General features: G+C 40.6%; 1 protein-coding gene across 6 annotated transcripts in view; it reads right to left on the reverse strand.

Moving 5' to 3' along the window:
- esrrgb (estrogen-related receptor gamma b) overlaps positions 1-22,521 on the reverse strand; it is a 110,050-nt gene that overhangs the window by 47,896 nt on the left and 39,633 nt on the right. For 4 of the 6 annotated variants that reach the window (XM_046373028.1, XM_046373026.1, XM_046373029.1 and 1 more), the window contains 2 exons: positions 18,345-18,445; positions 9,973-10,159 (listed from right to left, as the gene is read on the reverse strand). In XM_046373028.1, the coding sequence (XP_046228984.1) occupies positions 9,973-9,974 (2 nt within the window). In that variant the 5' untranslated portion in view covers positions 9,975-10,159; positions 18,345-18,445. Of the gene's footprint in view, positions 1-9,972; positions 10,160-17,869; positions 17,888-18,344; positions 18,446-22,521 lie in introns of those variants that run through there. The other 2 variants (XR_006841625.1, XR_006841626.1) reach the window with 1 other exon arrangement.

Genomic DNA, 22,521 nt, shown 5'->3' on the forward strand with positions numbered 1-22,521 from the left:
TCCTATGATACGACAAAACAACACACAAGCACACTTTAGTCTAATAGCAGCTGGCTCTGCACGTGGAGGTGAAGGACGTGCAGAGGGGCCGTCCTGTCTCATGACACAATAAATGACTGTGATCCTGGTTCCAGCAAAAACAAGGCCTGCTTTTCAATTCCACCTCTTTTACCCGGTGAATGATGAACCCCAGGTAAGAGGTGCAGTGTTGTGGTATTAATATACATCAGGGGCCAGAGCGGCACACTAAATCAGGAGCCACAGTGCATTTGTTATTCTAATGACAAGCAATAGCCGCGTTCGGGCTGTGTGGAGTCGGAAGATCCTAAACTGTGAAAGGACTAAACTGAAAAAGACTTAAAGGACAAGTCTTCAGGAGGAAGGATTTGGAGCCTGAGACCATTTTCGTCATTACCTTTGCCTTTTTTGTTTAAGTACTGTCATAACGTGGACTAAAAATGGAAAAAAATGACATATAAGGGTCCATATGACTTGCTGGAGTACAAAGTCACATTAGTCTACACAAATAATACACAAAAGCAATCTCTCTGAGTGTAAAAATTAAAAATATAACTCAGATGAAGCCACATTTCAATCAAGCCAAGCCACTTTTTAAAATCACATTAGAGGCTCTTTACTTCAAATCACTTTTATTCATCTCTGAGGTGTTTTAACCACCAGCTGCTCATCTGACCCGATGGATCATAAATCAGCTTTCAGAAGAAGATCGAGTGAAAAGGAGAAGAGAAGACGGACGATTCTGGTGAACTCTCCGGATTGAATAATCAATAATGACAAAAATAAATGGCTCGACTATTTATCAAAGTCTGTGGTCAGCGCAGTAGCAGAATTCCTGTAATGTATATTTCATACACTTTTATACTCATTGATTACCTGCCCTGCAGTTTGTAAATTACGTGTATATTGATCTGCTCATCATACAGTTGTGGCTTTTACTGTCGGCCGTTCGTGCCACTGATAAAGAGATCACGACTGAGCTCTGATATAAATCTTGAGCCATGTTCTGCTAATATCACAAAATATTATCGAGTAAAATCCAAATTACTACACTATTTATGAAGTAACATTTTCCTTTCTTGTGTAGATTATTGCCAGTGACACTTTATAAGATCATTTATGAAAAAAATCTGATTTTTCTTGTGAGAAGCATTTAAAGAGGCTGACAGAAAACAGTTCATTATCTATAAGAAAACCTGGTAGATGTCAAGATTGTTGCACTTAATAAAATAAAATAAAACAAATAAAAATGTAGACGTTATCTGACCAGTATTTAAATATTGATTGTCTGAAAAGGGGCACTTGCCCAAAAGGGGCACTTTCAGCAGTGACACAAGGTGATTTCTGTGCCTAAAATCCAAAATATTGATTAAAGGCAATAATCAAAAATGGCGGAATACCAGCGGCAGTCAGAACTGCCATTTATTCTCATTATCTGAACTTACGTGTGTGTGAGACTGAAGTCAAAAGATGAACAGGAGTGTCCCATGTGAATCCCATGAGATTACAGCCTGAGAAAGAAAGAGAGAGAGTGAGAGAGAGAGTTAAGGTGGGAGGGAAAGAAGCAAGGTTTGAATCGATGGCGCCAGATCAATGATCAATAGGCCGCTCTAACCAATACTCTTCCTGCTGACACTCAGAGCTCTGGTTACACAGATGAAAATGGGTGGGCAGGCCCGCAGTGTGATGATGATTTATGTTAGCAGAGCAGATGTTTCATTTTGGAGAGAGAGAGAGAGAGAGAGAGAGAGAGAGAGACTGTCTGATAGACATGGCTGAATGTCACCGCCCGGACAGTGAGCGAGTATTTAAACATTCAATGGACTGGTGTGATATTAAGACCTGCTTGTACAAATCGTGACTTCCAGAAAATGGAACAAAACTCACAAGGAAATTAAAGAACGGTCTGAGCTGCTATTGAGTGATGGTCTCTTGTCGTCAGCAGTTAAGAACAAAAAGGAGGAGGAAGAAGTACTTTAAGGCTTTGTTTGGTCTTTCTCACAAGTAATGGCAAACAAGTCTTAATATCTAAGTCAATGTGCAGGCCAAAATCTCTTCTCTATGGACACTATATTCAGTGAAGAGGATGCAGAAAATGATTGGGGAAGATGAAAAAGAGATCAAAATCAATATGAAACTGGTTGAGCAAACCGAGAACAAAGCAATAGATCACGCAGTAACAAGTGTGATATGTTATTACTATAGATTACAAATACACTCGTATCTTCATCACATTTTGTGATATTTCTCCACTGCTTTTCCTTCTTGGAAGAAGTTAAAATGTGGCTGTGCCGCACAAGATTTAAGATGAAACATTTGTTTGAAACACACAAGAGAAGTGTCTGGTTTTAGGTGTTTTGGCATATGCAAACAAAAGGTATGATCATGTGATGATTCCTAGTAACAGAAGTAGCCTTTTAATTTGATCTGTTTGGTGGTCATGATCCATAAGCGCACATATTTCACAGGGTCATGAGTGGCCAGAAACAAACCACCTGCTCCAAAATCAAACATAGTTTTTATCATTTGGAGAAATCAGAAAAGCTGCAAACTGTTCTGCAATAAAAAACAAACAAACAAACAAAAAAAAAAACAACGTATCACTGCATGTGGGAGTTGAACGTGCTAAGTGTAGCTTATTCCGCCAAATGTCTCAACTGTGACAAAATTCACACTAACTCATCTCATGTGTTTGTCACATCAGTTCAACCAACACACAGGCGCACACACCCAGACACACAAACTGAGGGCCTCGTTCGACCTGTCAGTCACCCATGCCTCTCACAGCCAAGGTCTAGTGACAACTGTTAAATCAGAGCACGCCTTCATCCCTGCCATGGCTAATGCTGTTAACCGTAGAGCAGGATCTCGGCCATCAAATCCTGGGAAGCTCTAATTACTCCCCAAATGGTGCCGCTCCGCCTTCAGCTCACATGGTGCCCAACTATACATCGTGGCCGGGAGAACAGGCCAGATGAGAGTGTAAGGGACCACTGAGCAGTTCCTGATTCTTGTTAATTTCATAGTTAGTGGCTGTGAGTCTCTAACCTTTGTGCTGCTGTAACTGGGATGGAGCTCAATAAAAATGTGACCCCCACCTCCCCCTCCAGATCCTACCTTAAGTTACCCCTTGCAACTGTGTCCACTCGGCTCTAAGCCGTGGTAAATTGGGTTAACGCTCACTAAGTGTCCCATCGTTAGCGTTGTTAATTGACTACTGCGTGTGATAATTAACAGGGAGCGGACTGCCTACCTCGCTAATCTTATTTAGGTCATTTGCATTTAAAATGGTTTTGGTCTCTCTGGCAAGTAGGAGAAATAAAATCACATTCTTGGAAATCATGCTTGATGGGCAAGTCAGACTGAACACCCACCTATCATAAAAGACTGTGAAATTTTTAATTTTGTGTGAAACGTCATAGTCCAAATCTGTACTTGGGGTTTAAACATAAAACTGAAGAAATAAGCATCACTTGATGATTTGAAGTTGCGGACCTGAATGGTTGCATCTACCAAAGGCATGTTGTCCCATAAAAGTTCATTACATCCCATTTCTCTTACAGACTAGTGTTGTGAACTCCTAATGTATGAAGGTTGATTTTGTTGTCGTGCTGTGATACCTCCAGATGAATGTTCCCTTTGTTGAAGCACCTTCTGTCCTATTTTGGCAATGACACGAGCGCTCTGTAGCTACAGGGGAGACACACGACTGAGCACTCCTCCTGATTCACACAAGCATTAACACAGCACATTAGCTTGGTGGAGTAGTGGGAATGAAAGATGGGCTAACACCGCTGCCCCAGGCAAAGTGAAGACGTACACTAAAGCCAGATGCCATCTATTATGGATAGCCGGCGCCGACCCCCACTGTTGGTGTTACGGGGGTGACAGTGCTGTCCTTGCCGAGGCGTTGACCTTCCTTGGTGGGGAGAGGGCGCTGGGCAGATTAAAAGTGGACTGGCTCACCGTGCAGTCCAGGCGTGCCCCTGATGTTCTGCCCAGATGGTAACCACACACACTCTTGAGCACACACAAGTAAATACACACACACTCACACACACACACTGCTGCATCCTGGGATGGCAGATGTGGGGTACAAACACAGCAGCTCCTCAGGGCGCCCAGCCTTCAGAGTCTATATACTCCACGTCTACATTTTTTACTCACTCACACAGAGCAACATGTGCACACACACACACACACACACACACACACACACACATACACCACATGCAGTCCTCAGAGGTCTAACCAACCCTCACCTCCTCCACTCTCCTTGTGAGTGTTTCTCCATCACTTAATTCTGGCTGTATGTATGTGAATCATCCATCACTCACTCAATCAGTCCATTGAATTTCATTTAGTGCGGTGTTACACAGGGCATGTGATTGATTCACTGGTACCTTTTCACTGAAGCTTGAATGACACACAATGCTGGTTTGTAGATGCCTGAACATGCACATGCACATGCGCACACGCACACATCTATATGGCTTGCTTATACCCTGCTGCACTGGGTCTCGATTGCCAGGGGGGGAGAGTTGGGCGCCCACGCTGCCAAAGAAGACCCCTTTGAGATTTACTCAAGGTCGCCATGTCCAGCTGGCTGTGCCAACATCTGTTCAGAATGGCCTCAAGACTGGCATGAGAGAGGCCTGTCTACGCTGCTTGACCTTGGATAAATGGCCACATTTGGAAAAATAACTGTTAACACAGTTACTTCTAGCTGATGTTGTATAATATCCATGCATGACAAACATGTTTTCCCCTCCCTTTTTTTTAAAATAACTGACTAATCAAGGCCTAACTGATGCATTGACAGATATTAGTTCATTGGTGGCATATCTGTATTGCCGTGTGTCTGATAGGCAATAAGAAACTGCAGTACAGAAATGCCAAACAAATTTTAAGGTAATTTAAAAACAGAGTCACCATTGGTAATGGTTTCATTTTAAAGATCAGTCTGCACATAACTTGGTCACACTTTGAAAAACAATCTAAATGTTCTATATCATCAGTCTTTAATTAGTATCGGATGATATACTTTTGATGGATTTTTAAAATTCACAAATGGTGAATATCAGTCAGCCTTAAAAATCTGGTCGGGTTATAATTCATAGAGCACATTTCTATGTTAGAAATGCAGGGTGGAGAAAACTGAACCAGACAAAATAAATAAACTGTGTAAAGGTAATTTTATTATATTATTAATTATATCATTATTATAGTAACTAAAAGAAAGTTAAGGCATGGATATCATTTGCCAACTAAAGAAGGCATCAAGGATTTTATTTTCATTTATGATGTATTTATGACTCAACTATTGTAAAACAAAACCCAAGTGAGAACCAAACATGATGTAAAGATTAGGAGAAGTGTGTGGCTTCCCATTTAGGAAGAGATGTCCAATTTCTTTCTGAACCGAGAAATCCCTGACAAAGAAGAGAAAATCAAATCTGTATCATCCAGTATTGATGTCAGAAGGACAGGTGAGGATCGTCTGCATAACAAAAGAATAAGGTTGTAACGAAAACAAAACGGTATGCAATAACTCATTTGATATGAAAAAAATCCTCATTACAAAGCCATAATGGAAAATATACCAGTGATTTTAAATTAATGGCTTAAGATCTAAAAAAAAAAAAACAGTTAACATATTCCTAAATTTATTTATTTTGTTTCAAAAAGTATTTTTAAAATATATATAATACTGATTTTGCAATTAATCTCTGGAATGAACCAAATATAATTATTATGTATACATGCGGGTGAGTTTCCTCTCTCATGCCACTTCATGTTAACAGCAAGTGTCTGAAAGGCAAACAACATATAGTCGTCGCTGCTGCAGTAAGTGTGATGTTGGTGGACAGAAAAATGATTGACCGATACGAACACATTCCTTGTTTTAATTCTTCATGCAGGTTGTTTTCTGCCAGCAACCCTATTGATTTTTCTATCAAATACGAAAACAGGCAATGTGGAGAGGCCGCAGAGGTCAGTGTGAATTAGAGGTGTGTGTGTGTGTGTGTGGGTGAGAGAGAGAGAGAGAGAGAGAGGGCATCCCCACCTCCTCCTCTACATCCTCATTGTCACTCCCCAAAGGCCTCTCTGTTAAATTGGCTGACAGATAATAAGATCATACAGGAGAGTACAGACACAGAGACCTTTGTCCCACAATCCAACAGTCTTACTTCTTGGTAAAGCCCCTGGTCTGCGTCACAAACACCAAGCAGCAAATACGGCACGGACACACCTCACAGGAAGTGAATTCATCCCAACTTTGATGGAAATATTTTGGTGCACTCTCTCTTGATTCATGCATGACATTGCCCAGAAGTTGTTTACTTTTGAAATGCATTATGTCAAAGCTTGGCAGTTAGAATATAATTAAAATGTAACTGTAATATTATCGTGATATTGTTCTAATAATCTTTCAATTCACGTTTCATGACCTTTTCACAGGAAACACCGCAACTCATGGCTAAATACATGGGAAAGAAACAGAACTACAGGAAAAAATTTAAACTTGATCTGTTGATTTTCTGCAACCAATAAAGGTCTATCATAGAACATTTGGTATATATATGCAATATGTTGAAAACTGCTCAACATCAGAGACAACAAAAAGTAAGTGAATATTCATCACTATTCATTCACAGGTAGTGGTTGCAGTACTGTGGTTTGCTCACCATAATTAAAATTAAAAGGCATATGAAGGAGTTATTTACCATTTTCTACTATTTTTGGACTGTTTTCAGTTGTATACATCAGTCACTCTCATAGCACATCTATTTATTTCTCATTATCTCTAAATCTCTTTGCTAAATTCCCAAACAAGCCGGTTCTATTCAATACCACCTTCTTTACATTTATCTATAGTATTCATATTGAGATGTGCAGCTCTGCTTTCCCACACAACACCTCTCAATACATCCCCATAGCGTGTCCTCGGGCCTTCTGCCCCAAGGGCTCATGGGATACGAATACTCCCTGGGGCTGCTGTTTTCACAGCCTGTGAGAGAAGCACTCGAGAGAGAGGAGGAGAGGGAACAGCAGAGAGGCGGCAGCAGCATTTCTCTGTTTGCTTGATGTCACTATAATGGAAATATGCATAAGTGAGAAAAGGCATAGTGGGCCTTTGGGGCCCAAGAAGTACAAATATTTTAATAACAAACACTTTCAGTGTTTGCCTCCTGTAACGGCACCTGGGTATTATTTCACACTGAATGCAGTCAGTCAGTGCCGTATTCCGTATGCATAAAGATATAGATGTTTTCTTCTTTTACTGGAAGTGATTTTCATGCTGTGGAAAGTTTTCCTGGTGATATGTCCTTTGGAGAACTGTCATTAATCAAAAGTCAAAGTCACCTCAGATCTCACATTAGAATAGACCAGTTTAGCTACCGCTGAAATTGCAGCTGACCCCTCTTGCCCTGAGCACTTATTCAAAATCAGCAACACGGCCATAGGGGGCTAAAACAACTAAATTGAGTGAGGTTGCAAGAAGCTAGGAACAGTACTGAGGGAAAATACCCAATAAAGCAATGCCAGCTGGCATTCTCAAGGGTTTCCTTGAGCTTTCTAATGTCCTGATGGGTGACTTTTAGCTTTGAAACATAAATGACAAAGTGGTTACGCCTTACAGAAAAAGGAAAAAAAATTAACAAAAATTGTGATGTGAACTAAATGGTGTCCAATCTAAAGGTGCCTACGATTAAAAATAAGACTGATTGACTGAAATCATCTGACAAAAAGTGAAAACCTCCTGCATCGAAACAACAAACCCAAAGCCAAATGAATGCAAATTAAATTAGAAAAAACTATGCCACTAACAGTAACAGCTTTGAGAAATCGTCAATCTATTTCTTTTAAAATTACAGGCAAATTGTGTATGGTGTCCAGGACTGAACTGTTTGAAATCTTTCAACAAAATACAGTATTATTTGTATTAGAGAACAACTTGAGCCAAACTTCTTTTCAGCAGTCACTGTATACACGATGTGGAAACGTGCTGATGGTTTTATGAATAGCAGATAATATTTCTATATTACAAAACATTAACAGGGGGAGCCGCTTCGACAAACCCAGTGCCATCAGTGAGTTTTTGCAGCCTGTTTGAAAGCATTTGCCGTTCAATTTTTGCTATTGGCTTGAAATAATTTTTATTATTCTCGCATTAAAATTTCTCTCACTCACACACACAGCTGAAACGAACTCAGTCACAGACAATTAAAGGCCTCAACATTTGTGGGCATTTTTGAGACTGGAGAAAAGAAAAGAAAATACAGAAAACTGTTCGGCTGAACAAGTTGGACTCCCCTCTCGGATTTTCAGAATGAGCTGTCAGTCATTTCTCAGTGCGCAACAACTTTCATCTGCCCTGATTCCTCCCAACCTCCCCCATTTATCACTCCTTTCTCTCTTCTGCGACACAGTCCTGCGACGCCTCGCGTCGTTTATCACGTCCGGTGGAATAGAGTTTCTCCAGCTGTCAATTTAGGAAATGGAGTGACGAGCGAGACCCCTGGGACCCCCACACTAATCTCAGACTGCAACGTTACAGAAAATGATGAACATCTCTAGTAGCCAGTTACACTCGCATCTGCGGGAGCACATGTGTACATCAATTACCTTATCCTCGCCCAAAATTCACCCTGTCAGCGAACAAACAACTAATCAAATGCTGCAGCAGGGCAAAAGTCAACTAAGCTTATTTATCTCTTGTGCCGTTGCGGAAACGAGATCACACATTTACCACCTTTGTAGAATTCTGAAATTACACCCAAAGGCTGGAAAAAATCTACTCATCTCTGCTCTACTTTAACCATCTGCTCTTTCACCTCAATGGCGTTCAATAAACTACTACCTGCCCTGGGGTTTTAATGGTCAGTGCTGCTGTTGCTGTCAGAACATGTGGTGAAAAATGCCAGTGTCACACAGTTATGTGTCCCATGGGGAACAGATATCATAGTCGGTTACATGACAGGTGTGGCGGATGAGCAGTGAGTGAGACCTCTGCTCATCACTCTGCTGACTGGTTAAGGCGGCGGCAGACCACATGTGATGCTTCCTGCTCCACCACGCAGGTCCACTGATAACTGAAATCGTGCTTTGTTATACCGTACTGGAAAATTTAAGGTGGAGGTCTTAAATTTTTAACTTTGTCTTTACACTGTCTGCAAGATGCCTCATCTTGCGCTTATTTTATACATTTCAATATGATGCATGAGTTTGTCCTCTGCTTTCTGAGTTAACGTACCTATGAAAAAAAACTACAATTATTTATAGTACTATGCTAGTATTATACTACGTTACTGGCTCCACCACAGTGAGAGGTGGTGTCAAATAATATTCTAGTATGGCAGTTATTCCACTGGCCAGCTACTTGTAATCACCCTTGTGGTTTAAAAGGTCGAGGGGTCAGGGGTTATGGGAGATAAGGACCCGAGGGACCGTCATAAAACACTTGCGACACTTCAGCCCTCGTTTGTCATGCCAGAGCTCGATATCTCTCATTCATCTTGGTTAGGAAAGTCTTTTCCTTCAATAGACATCTTACGTCATAATCCTGCATTGTGGTCACAGCCTGCACTCTCTAAGATCGGGTTTTAGATTTTATTTTTACATCTTATGTTTAGAGCATGATGTATTTTTGCACCGCACTAAAAAGAAGAATCCCTGACTTGCCATAGTTTCAGACGACTGTGTGCGCTGATACGACTCAAGAAAGATACTGTAGAAATGTACACAGTCCACAAAAACAATATTTTTTCCCCTCTCATGCCTTGCAGTAATAAAAGTTTGAGGTTTTCAAAGTCAAAACACACTTCCTCAGATTGGGTGGTAACAGTGACTGCTCGCCCTCATCCACCACATCTGCATTGTATTTTCTTGAATTTGCCAGCACAGAAAGGAACAATCAAACGGCCGACAAAACAAATGAGATTCCCTTACATTAGGCAACCGTGTAATCACATTTCCCATGTCGTCTCTTTCCCTGTATGCTGCATCCCGTCGAAATTGGAGCCAGGATGTAGGAGCTGCATCAGGAGGGTCACAGTGCAGCCTGGTGCAGGCCTCCCGTCCGTCAGCTCTGCATACAGGGATGTTCGCTCTCGCTAAGACGTCTCATTTAGTGTATCTGCAAACAACATTACAGGTGGAAACACTTTAGGAGATTTCTTGCAAGCATAAATCCCATTTGTGTCCTAACCCATTTCAAATGTGCATGCGGCTGCACTCATGAGATGAGAGAGATGCCGTGGCGATCAAATGGATGCAACATTTCCAAGGACTTCAGTGGACACAAAGGAAAATGTCATCACTAAGAGATCTGCATTCAACAAAAAGAAAAGAAACTGCTGCCTTTAAAATGTTGAGCGCTGAGAGGCTGATTTAATAACCCATATATGTGGAAATGAAATGCTGAATAAAATTCAAAAGGCTCTTGAGTAATTTAAGTAAAAAGACAAAAAGCAATGTCCATTACATTACAAAAGTGTGTATTATTTTGTACAAAATCCTAAGACAGACGAAATCAGCGAGCCTATAAGCAATGGCATCTTTCCAAAACTGAAAATCTATGAAATTAAACAGTAGCAGCAGCAGCAGGTGGTGACAATGTTAATGCTTCTAAAAATACTCAAGGTAACTTACGGCTCCTAATTAAATAAATCTTTTCAAATCCATGCAATTATTTTTTATAATTGGCAGTAATCTAATGAAAACTCAGTTTTAGGTAAGTTAACAAAAAACATAACTTTGTGATGTTTTGCATTATTGTGATCAAGAGAAGAAAACAGGAACATCCCTCAACAGGTGATGGTTTGAAGACAATAAATAAATATCTCTTCACTGTTTGTTCATTTGGACCTTAAATGCTTCCAAAATATTATAAAGGTGTGAACCATTCATCAAATCCTTTAGACTCAGCAAATCATGACCACAACTCTGACCCTTTAAATTCAGGTGAGAAAAAAAAAAATTATCTTATAAACGTGAAGACAGGCAGTGGATACAGCATGCATGGCAGTAAGTATGATTAAATATGAAATGTTGCCTGTAGTGAAATACTACCCTCTAGTGGACGTTGGAACATTGCTGGATGCTTAGTGATGGCCCAACCAGAGGGAGCAGAGGCTGCATTTTACTACCTGAACGAGAGGTTGGTTCTTTAAATATTTATACCATTCAGAACAAACACAGAAATCAGAAATATGATCCAAAAACGGTTGGAGTTCACACAAACAGGTGAAGTGAATTAGCTGAGATAAATGTAAAAACTACTGATGGAAGAATATATCAACTATATGCTGTGATGGAAATGATGACTTTGTTAAGGTGTTGTGAAACTAAAAAACTTGGCAGTTTATTGAATAATTCATACGATATACAGCAGACATTGTGCAGGAGGAGGACCGACCGGCTCAAATGAAGGTTGTCTGTTTAACAACACTCCTGTAGAGCCACTACGATAAGTCGATTAATCAGTCAGTTGATCAATGGAGAATTGCCTGTCAACTATTTTGATAACTGAATAAATCTTTCCCAGTTTCCAGTTTCTCAGACGTGATGATTGGTTGGTTATATAAGACAGTAAATTGAAGAAATTTTATGCTATGAGTCAGACAAGTGAAGTGAGCCTCTGAGAGACTGATTTTATAGTATTTTCTTTTAAAATTTCACAGACTAAACGATTAATAGAGAAGATGATCCGCAGGTTAATTGAGCCCTACACGCCTGTACTCACTCCACTGTTTTACTTCCATGCTCTGAGTTCAACTACTGTTGGCTGAATGACATACACCACCCAGTCCCCATCTCTGCCTGCTCTTAGCATTCTCCTCCTTGGTCACGTCCAATTAGCTATCCCCTAAACACTCTCTCTCATTAGACTAGCCATAATCCACTCATCGCGCCTTGATTTGGCAAATAAATCACACTGAGTTTTTTCAGACTCTTTTCCCTCCCTTTCTCCGCCACCGCTGCTGTCTTTTTAAACTCTGTCTTTCCCTCAGCCTCGTTAACCCCGTCCAGAGTTTCTACGGTGACAATCTCCAACAGGCCTCCTCATTGGACATGGCAGCCGGCAATTTGCATGCCAGGCCATTTCTCTTCATCATTGGGCCTCTTTCTCGCTCTCTCCCATTCTCCCTCCCTCTCTTTCTCTATGCTAGAAGAATAGAGAATAACTCAGCAACTGACGGCAGACGGCATGCACGTCCTTGTCCTACAAGGTTACGAATCCATTTCATCTGTGCAAGAGGGGAGTGAATTAAAATAAATGATGGCCGGACATTTATTGCATTCTGGGGGTGAAGGAGGGATTGGGGAGGAGAGGCACAAGTTGTGGAGTGAGACTTGTGTCTCATACTGAACCAGACTGGCAGACAGACAGTTTGATATTGACTGGCATACAGCGTTGGCGCAAAGAATGATGACAATATGTAGACAATAGAATAATCTACCACAGAGCCGAGTTTGAGTCGGTTTGTCTCGGAGCCGACCATGCTTCAGCCTAAGCTGTGGGATCGTTTAACTCACGTCAGTCTATCCAGCATGGCCCGTCATACATTACTGCTCAGTGGAGAGTAGTAAGACCCAGTGCAAGCTGACCAGCGCAACGTGGCATTTTCATCATATTTGTTTCTTTTCCTCATATATTTAACACAGGTTTATTCTGTACATCCCTTTGTGGCAATTTTACAAGTTTAAGTTGTTTACAGGTAGTGTGTGAACTGCATAGTTTTCAGTTGTAGACTAATGGAAGACAGAAAAAAGGTAGCATTTTCTATATATTATTGTCTGTAGGTAAACCTTAACATGATGATGACTACACATAAATCATGGGATGTTGAATGGCCACAACATGAATATACAAGAGGGCATTTCTTAAGTCCATTTTATCCATGCTTAGACTGTCACGCAGTTTATAATATTTCTAACCTTGGACTCACTGCTTTCATTTAAAATTCAGAACTGATGTTGTAAAAAGGACGGAGATAGTGTTTATGGATGTCACTGGAGAGCCACCGTGCATCGCTCCAAAAATGCTCCTCGTTTCCGCTTGCCTGTTCCAGAAATACATCCTTGGACCCAAAGGATCCCCGGCTAAGTGACTTTTTTTTCCTGTTGACCACAAAGCTATCAATATGTCTGCCTCTTGACACTGCCCCATCTCTCTCTGGACACGGAGGCCGGACTCTGAATGCTGACTACTGCTCGCTGCACAACTCTCCTGGACCTCTTCCAGTTCACTGCATTGTAATACAGTTATTTTTAGACAAGCAGACGCAAATAAATATTTATAGTTGTTTGCAGGTCAGGGGTCTCAATGAACCGCGGGGTGGATGGCAGTGACTAAACTACAGTATGCAACTACGTAAGCATGAATAAGGGTTCAGAAAAGCACGACAAGAGTAAACTGATGGGTCTTGAACTGAGATATTTAAAGCTTAGCACTTGATCGTGCTTTAAATAGAAAAATATATCTGAGAATTATGATCTATAGAGCAAATTAAAGCTGAGCTCATGTCTATCAGTACCAATACTGGTTAGGCTTCAAAATAACTTCGGTGGAGAGCTCACTGGTGCCCTATGAGGTTATTCATTGCAATTTGGTGTTAGATTCCCACTCACACTTTCCCTGAATGCAGCTTTCTCATTTTCCTTGACATCTGGATGCCTGCGATAATAGCCCTGGCGCTGATCACTTTTACATTAAACTTGAGTCTGAATGGAGATGTGTGTCACTGGAAATTATTACACTTGTCACTTCACTCCACTTCCTATCAAATTTATACTTTAGTGAGGATATTTCTATGCAAAGAGACTGGAATGACCTAGACAAAGCCTTGGCTTGGGTGATGAAGGAGTAGCACAAGAAGGGAAAATTTAAGGTTCAAGGAAATGAAGAAATGCTGATGAGGCCAAAATGGTGATTGAATGGTAACATTTTCCTGTGGCCCCCACCAGAATTTGGATGGAACATGGGGGGAATATTGTGTTTCTGTCATTGTTCATCTAGCATAACTTTGAGTCTAAATATAGGTTATGTAAGAAAGGTTTGGGCCACACATGCAAGCGCACACGCACAGAAACGCACACATGCGTAACACACTGAGTCACTGTGCGCTTTTATTTTGTAAGGATGATGTTTCTGTTTTTAATCCTACTTTTCAAAATAAGAAAATGTCAGATAAATTGGTATCAGTGGTAAAACAGTGCATTATACCGCTGAAGCCTTCACATTTTGAACAGTTCACTGTCAGTATAAAAACTACTGCCTAAGGTATATGAAGCGTAGAGGATTCAGATCGTTACACATGCTGTATTTACATCACATTTGTTCAAAGCTGAACATGAACAGACGGACGTATTGATGCAAAAGCTGAGCCTGTTCTGTTGCTTTCTCAGTTATTCATCATACAAGAGATTGTCATCAGAGTGTTCAAGCGGTCAGACAATACAGAGAATACAAAGAAGTCGATTTTAATTTCTGAAAGTGATGGTGTACACCTTCGTCTGGGACCACATGTACCCATAATGGATCAGATTCCGCCAGAACATTCTGTCCAGTGCCTTTCTCAATTTTCTGACCGTCTCAATAAACAGAAAAAAAAGTCATAGTAAGAATAATATGGCGGACTGCCCATCTGTTTTTCAAAACCACATCAATATTTGCCACTGCAGTAAAATGTCTCACAATGATTAGCAATCTGTAGTTTCAACACTGGGAAAATCCAAACAGAAGCACATTTTGACCTTCCTACCGACCACACAACCAGGCGTCTGTCAGTCAAGGCCACACAAATAACCAAGCTGGTCAAACACTTGTCATCATCCTTCATCAGCATCTTGATTGTTGAGGAGGACAGATCAGAGGGAATGTCCACATACATCCAGCGGCCTATGATGTGACAGCAAGGGTTTATGAGATAGCAACGCGAGAGCCCCGCCCGCTTCACCTTGACCCAGCCGCGGCACTTCCTCTGCCACCGCTCCTCCTCTCGTCTCAGGCACTCCGGTCTGACCTCGTCATCCCAGGTCCTCTGGCCTCGCCTCTGACGGCTGAGTTATTACCATAATTACCCAGGAGACATTGCAGGGAGCAGCCACATGACAGAGGCTGCCCATGTTTAACAGAATATTTGGGTGTTTTATCGACTTTAACTCAGCACCTGGGGCAGGCGAAAGGGGGCCTGGATGATAAGAAAACCACTCAAGTGTAAAATGAAGAGGACCATTTCACAGACTGAACCAAGAAGAGGATGAAATATACTGTTAATGCAGCAGTGGCCAATGCACATATGTCATATATTCTCTAAGACAAGGTGTAAATATGCTTGTATATTTAGATGGTGCCAAACAGAAGGACCTGGGTGGAGATGATTACCATCTGAAAATAGCACTTTTAACTTTATATAATGGAAAAAAGTATTATGATTGCTTTGTGTCAACATTAAATATTTCATGTGCTAAGGTGGAATGATGGCAGATTAAAATCCACACACACACATATATCTTCTGAATTGACAGACAAGGGGTTCAGTTTTAGGGTAAATTTACTTTCACTTCATTTTATTTCACTGTTTTGTTTCTTATTTGCTTGTCAGACCAACTTAAAGAGATTATTTTCATGTCTGTGTAAATTTGCTCATTTGAATTCATAGAAGTAAATGCAATCAAACAGCAGCTCCTCTTAAAAAACAGTAGTTCAACCTACCTTCAAAGTAAGCACAGGATCATAAAAAAAGGTCTGTAAAATTCACCGCAAACTGAACCACGTCTTAAAGAAAAATGATTGTTTTCTTCCTTTGACAGTGGGAAATTGAAATACATTTTGAGGCCAGGTGTACAGTTTTAGCTGTGTGTGAAATTTTGAAGAAAGTTTTTCATAATTCATGTCTATAGTTCCATATCTAAAAAGCCAGGAGGCCATGCATATTCATACAGTTAGAGTGAAAAGTACAGCCCAGCCTGCCATACACAGGGCACAGGGGCCATTGGCCTCAGGCCAACAATGCACAGAGAGACAAAGATTTTGTACAGTAAGCACACACTTCTATTAGCATCTGTATTTACACTTAAAAGCTCAGTCAAACCCACACAGAGAAATATAGAAACACACACGTTCACACATGCCCTCCCCTGCCCAGAAAGGTCAACACATTAGCATTCCAATACATACCGTATTCACACTTTGCTAGTTCTATATAGCTACCCATCAAACATGTCCAAGATGGCACTTAGCCGTGTGTGCCCGTGTCTTATTATGCAGACCCATCTGTGTGGGTTCAAAGGTCATGGCCCGGCCTGGCAGGGGCTACAGGTGAGCAGATGAGAACAGTAGGGGCTCGGTTTAATTTAGCTAAGCACTACAGGATGCTGCGCACCCCTGTACCCGGGAAGGACAAGTTGAACTTTTCACACTGTGCCTCAGACTCATCATTTCAATGGGTGGAAAGTCGAGGAAAAATGAGTAACTGAGACTAAAAAAGCTCTTGAATCTATTGCTTTGTGGCTGAGTTGTTTTTCTTATTTTGTGTGAGACTTGTTCAAACAAAGACAGACAAGCACATAAACACACAAATCTATGTACACACAGGGCTCTGTCACCAACTTTCTGTCTTTAGTTCCCTTTCTCTCTCTTTTCCCCTCTGACACACATCCAAGTACACAATACACACAGACATATTGAAAGAAAATGACTGTGAGCAGTGTAAAAGCGTGCATGTGTGTGTGCATGTGTGTGTGTGTGTGTGCGCGCATGCAATGGCATGAGGGTGTGAGGGAGAAAATCCCTAATCTGGCATGGACCAGCTTCCTGTCTAGACTCTGCATGAGGAGGCCAGCACTAACCTGGCCAGTGCTGTGAGTGTGTGTGTGAATTCATACATTCACATTACCATTGTGTTTGTGTGTGCACTACAAATACCTGTGTGAGCACAAACCTTCATTATGTCTGCATCTCAGAGAGAATGTAGTCGAACACTTTCATAGTAATCTTCCAACCAGAAAACAGACATTGACCTCTGGCCTTCCATATCTACTTTCCAATGGCTGCTTTTACCTGGACAGTTTCCAGTAAAGCTCCTCTTTGTTTTCTCTTTTATTTTGACACTTTCTCTACCACGTGTGCCAATGCTGCTGCGTTTCCAAAAGCCAATTTCCTCATTATCCAACTCGCAGCACTTACGGGAATACAGCGGGGGTGTGGAGGGTTAAAGTTGGAGAGAAGTGGAAAAAGGCCTGATGTGGTTTTCTCTGAAATTCCATACGAGAACTAAGGATGAGCTTCACGACTCTTGTTCTCCTTCCTTATTCTCTGTTCTTCCTACATACAGCTGATCTGATTTACAACAGTACATTTGGTAGCAGCGAAAACTGAATACTTTGGCCTAAAAAAAGCATAAAACATCACCGAAAATAAAGAAAGTCAAAGTCACCAAAACAGATTCCTTCATGGTTTGGTAACATAATTAAACAGAACTGAATCATAACCAGAATCGCTGACAGGCTCTTGCCATCAATCATTTGCACAAACCCTGCCATTAGTAATCACAACAAACATCACCGAGCACAGCAACTTTCTCCTGTCTTACTCACGCTGAGTGCTAATCAAAAAATGCTAAGTGTGTTTAGCCTTAGCTTTGACAGTATTTGTCTGGAGTGTGAATCAACATCATGGGCGTTGCTATTTCATATTCATGCAGAGGCCCAATGACACCTTGTCCTCTGCTCTCCAGAAAGACCTTAACTCAGCAGATCAGCACCACGTTAGAGCCACATGCAAAGTGAACAGTCTTCACCTCGGTGACACCGGACCGCCGCAATATGCCATCTTAAGGGAGTGACCTGTCCCAGAGAGCTGCCAAAGACCACGGCAGCCGAAAAATGCCAGAAGGATCAAATGACAAAGGTGATTTTTAGGAGGAAAAAGAAACGGGCAACAAGTATTTTAAGGTTGTCTCTTTGAAGTTGCATTATATTTGCAATATCATCAAATGACTATATCCAATGTGAAGGGATCTAAAGTCATTATGAGAATTATTTTGTAGCTTTGTGGTCTCTATTAGCTGTGTTTTTTTTGGTTTTGTTTTGCCACCAACACTTTCAGAAATGATGTTCCCCGGCACTGGATGTGGCATCTGAGCAACATCCTATGTGTTTGTGGCTCACTCATTTAAGCTGAGAGACTCTGACCAAATTGTAAAATTAGACAGTGCTGATCAAATATGAATCAAGATAACGCTATTGAGGCCATTTCAAGTTTTCAGAAACATATTTCAGTGTACTGTTTAGATGTAATATGATATGTTTCTTACCTGGCCACCATGTTGAAGACAGCTGCAGGGAGGACAGAGAGGGACTAATGTCAGGGGTGTGAGATTCTCAGCCGGTTTGAAGGTCCTCTGCCCCATAGTGGCTAGAAAAAAAAAAAAAATCACAATTATGTGTCATAAAAGGTAATATGTATAAGATCTATTACATTTCCTCTATGTTCATTTAACAGATTTTTTTCAAGCTCCACAAGAGCTAAATGTCATGATAGATGTTAAGCGCTCACGTGCAGCAGCACACTTCAAGCAAGACTCTTTTGTCAAACAGTCACAGCCACCAGTGAAAAGTCATACAGTCAACAAATTGACACTGCGTATATTGTAGAGGAATGTTTGTTATTGCTAATATTATCTAACATTTAGCAGCTATGAGCTACTGGTCATACAAGAGGTAAGGCTGCAGTAGGAACACCGCAGAGTGGGTGGAATTGAGCAATAGCTTTATAGCTGGGAAATTAAACCTTTCTTTTGTCTGTGAAGAAGAAGGAGATATTATGTCCTTTTTCTTAAAAGATGTATTGTCTTGCTTAATGTTTTTTTTAAGTGCTTGCATGGCATGTGTAGTCTGAAATGGTTGGCTTTCATTCTGCAGAGATCAGAAAAGTCAGAAAAGAGCCTTGACTGAGATCAGCAGCCACCAAAATTTGGAGCTGCCAACAAGCAAAGTTGCCCACTGCCTCAATCTAAAGCACAACACAGAGACAAGCCTTTAACTCTGCATATAATTGTCATGTAATCAGTTTAAACATGCTACTTATTAACTGAAAGATTTCAGCAAGATAAAGACATAAAACCTCAGACGCTACAATGACAGAGTGACAAACAAGCTTTTGCTGGATCCACGTGATCTCACCTTAAGTCACCGTCTAGCCGGCGCGGTATTCCTGTCCCTATGTACATGTTTTAAGACAACTGATGACTAACACAGATGGTGGATGAATCAAATGAGTCATTTGAGTTGTATGGCTATGACATATACACATCATTGTCTCCGCTGGTGTGGGTTTTAGGGGTCTCCTGTTAGCATTCCTGTCCAACTGACTCCCAAGTATGACTCATAGGCTTGTTACCCCCAGACGAAGCAGACTTAACTGTGCTGGCTTGTCAGTATGCTGTAGTAGGGAAATCTGGCAGGATGCTGCTCAGTATTTGAGGTTTGTCTGACTCTGTCGAGCCAGCCAGGCTTGAGCAGTCTGACTGTGTGTATGTGTTGAAATTTGGTGAAATCTGTCTAGTCTAGCAAACCAGAATGAAATATAAAAAAAAAACATTCTAAAAAACTGCTTTATGTTTAGCAAACTCAACAGCTGCTTGATCACCGTGTTGCTAGAAGTGACTACTCCAACATGTATAGTCAGCAGGAATGTAGCCTACATTACAGGAAGAAAAGAGGACATATTCCTGTGTATGACTACCAGCATGTGTTTTTGTTTTCATCCTCTGGTCTGTAGCTGCATTCCTTTTCCGTGTGTTGTGCGAGACGGAGAGATTGCCGGAGAATGACTCACTAAAACCTGACCCAGCAGTGAGGTAATCACTGGAGGACGCTCGGAGTAAAAGTGAACTTTGATGGTGATGTCTGGGATCATGTCTAGGAATCCCCAGACAGTTTAGCATAATGTGTGTGTGTGTGTGTGTGTGTTTAGGATGACATAATTTCTCTGTACCAGACAACATCCATGGTGTGTGTGTGTGTGTGTGTGTGTGTGTATGGGCTCCTGATGAAGTCCTGAAACCCATTACTGGATCTCTCCATGCAGACTTGATAGGACAATCGGAAATAGAAGCTCAGCTTGGAGGTAAAGCTGGTGGTTGATTTTTTTTATTTTTTACATTACATTCTGATATGACCGGAGGGTAAGAATGAAAGAGGATTAGCCCTGTACAATGGTGGCGTTGAGTTCAAATACAGGTTTTCTAATTTACAGTATGTCAGCTGACGTAGATTCACTCATTACTCTATATGAGTTTATTAAGTGAATCATTCATTTGATTTGAAGAAAAAAATAAAAACCCACTCCAAATAAATGTTATATTTCACAAAATCTCACTTCTTTTTCCTCAGGAATGATATACCAACAGGATTTGTAGTAGAATTTTAAAAATCTCACTTGAGTATTAAATATACGCTGTAAACTGGCATCTTAATCTGTATAAACGTGGAGTTACACACCTCCCTGACAGTGTCAGTGAAAACTGCACATTATCATCTTTGTGAAGGTAGATTTAGGACTGAATTGTTGTTCTATTGGGTTGTGTTGTTGTGCAACTACTAAAGTAGCCACTGAGTGCACATTTTTATTTTAATTCCTTCAAATGTTTACCGTATTGAGTTTCTCTGCTCTTGTGTTGGTCCAAGGATGCAGACAGCAGACATTGTTTGTTAAGCAGCATCACCTGCTGGCTTAATGGAGAACTGCCAACATTACTGTAATCGTCAAAGGATGACACAGAAAAGGCAGCAACACAGGTACAGAACAATGAAACTCTTTAATGCCAGCAAAATTACCAAATTTTGAGATGATTATTTCTAGAAATTATTAGTAGAAAGAAAATTTTAACAAGCCACAAAAGTATATTGACTGAAGTGTGTCACAAAAAGTAGAAATTGACTGACTAAAGAAAGTTTGTTATTGAGAATAAAGATGCCAAATCACGAAACACAAGCGATACACATCAGAAATGACTGTTGTGTCACAATTTTCCATAACTCTTCCCTGAAGTTATTTTAAAAAATTTTGAGATAAGCTATTAATCTCTGCAACAAAGTATGCATGTGGAACAGTGGGGAAGTGACTGAGGGACAGGCCTAAAGTAGTTTCACAATGGCTATGAGGACATCTCATCCCTGCTCAGTTTTGGACATCCCAAACACCCACACATCACTGAGCCAAAGCCGAATGAATGAAGAGATTTCAGCCAAAGCTGAAACAATAAACAGGAAAGCAAGACTGTCCGTAAGACAAAAGTGTCACCTGCTTAAACAGCACAGTGAAGCTTTGAAAACTGTAAATGAAACAGTCAAAACCTGACATTTTTAGTGTGCTCAAAAGAGAATTAAAAGAAGTTAGAACTACTGTGCATCACGCCCTCTTCATAAATCGCATTAAGCTTTTCCAGTAAGGCATCCGAGTAAATAAGACTGTATATAAGACCGTGCTTTTCATTCACGTGTCGTGGGAAGTTGAAGAAAAAAAAAAAACTACCTTGAGCTGACAAAATTTGTAAATATATACACGTCACATTCATCCCCAACTCCAGAAAACCAGCAAAATAAATCAAGGCAGTTTGCATATAGTACACAAAGTCACCTGAGCGTATGATTTCACGTTTCACAGCCAAGTATTTACCAAGTTTGGACATTCTATGAAATCATACTTGCTATGCAAACTGGTGGGCAAAACAAACATAGTGAAATGCCAGACCCCATGTTTGGGTACGGGGCCTCCAGTGGTTGAGTGAGCTTTGACCTAAAATAGGTCTGAGAATGTGGATATGCTCTAAGAATAGAGACAAAACAGACTGTGAAAAGACTGTCAAAAAGATAAAATGACTTAAGGGCCTGCAAATAGACCTTGAGACATTAGCACAGAAAAATGAATTTTGTGTGGATGGTGGATTGCAGAGGGCATGGGAAAATCTGCAGCGACTGAACAAACTTTAGTTCTTTTGAACAGTAATACAATCATGTTGGCAGAATGTGGAGTCTAAATGGATTTCTGTAATTTGAGAGCAGTTCTTACAACAGGATATGTATTGTGTGGGTCTTTGTAAGAATTCCTTGGCAAAGGCAGAGCAGACAAAGGACCCAACTGTGATGATGATTGGAAATTATCTGAATGGACTTCGTGTACTTGCAAAATCTATAGACGCAGTTGTTATTTTTACGGTTGCTGTCACAGTAACAATTTACAGACAAATACTTGTCTTCAATGTTTTTAAAGGTTTTTTTATCCAAGCATAAGACAATATATATATATATATACACACATTTAATTCCACTGTAATGGCATACTAATATTTGAAGTCCTAGATTCACACTTGACTTTTGTGTTGTCTACGTCTGCTTTCAAACATCTGTCATCCACAATAAGCCGCAAAAGCAGACAGTTAAGCTCAATTCAGAAGAGGCTAAACATCTTAACAATAAAAAGAAAATGTG

This window comes from Scatophagus argus, chromosome 19 (genome assembly GCF_020382885.2).
Source record: "Scatophagus argus isolate fScaArg1 chromosome 19, fScaArg1.pri, whole genome shotgun sequence".
Taxonomy (NCBI): Eukaryota; Metazoa; Chordata; class Actinopteri; family Scatophagidae; genus Scatophagus; species Scatophagus argus.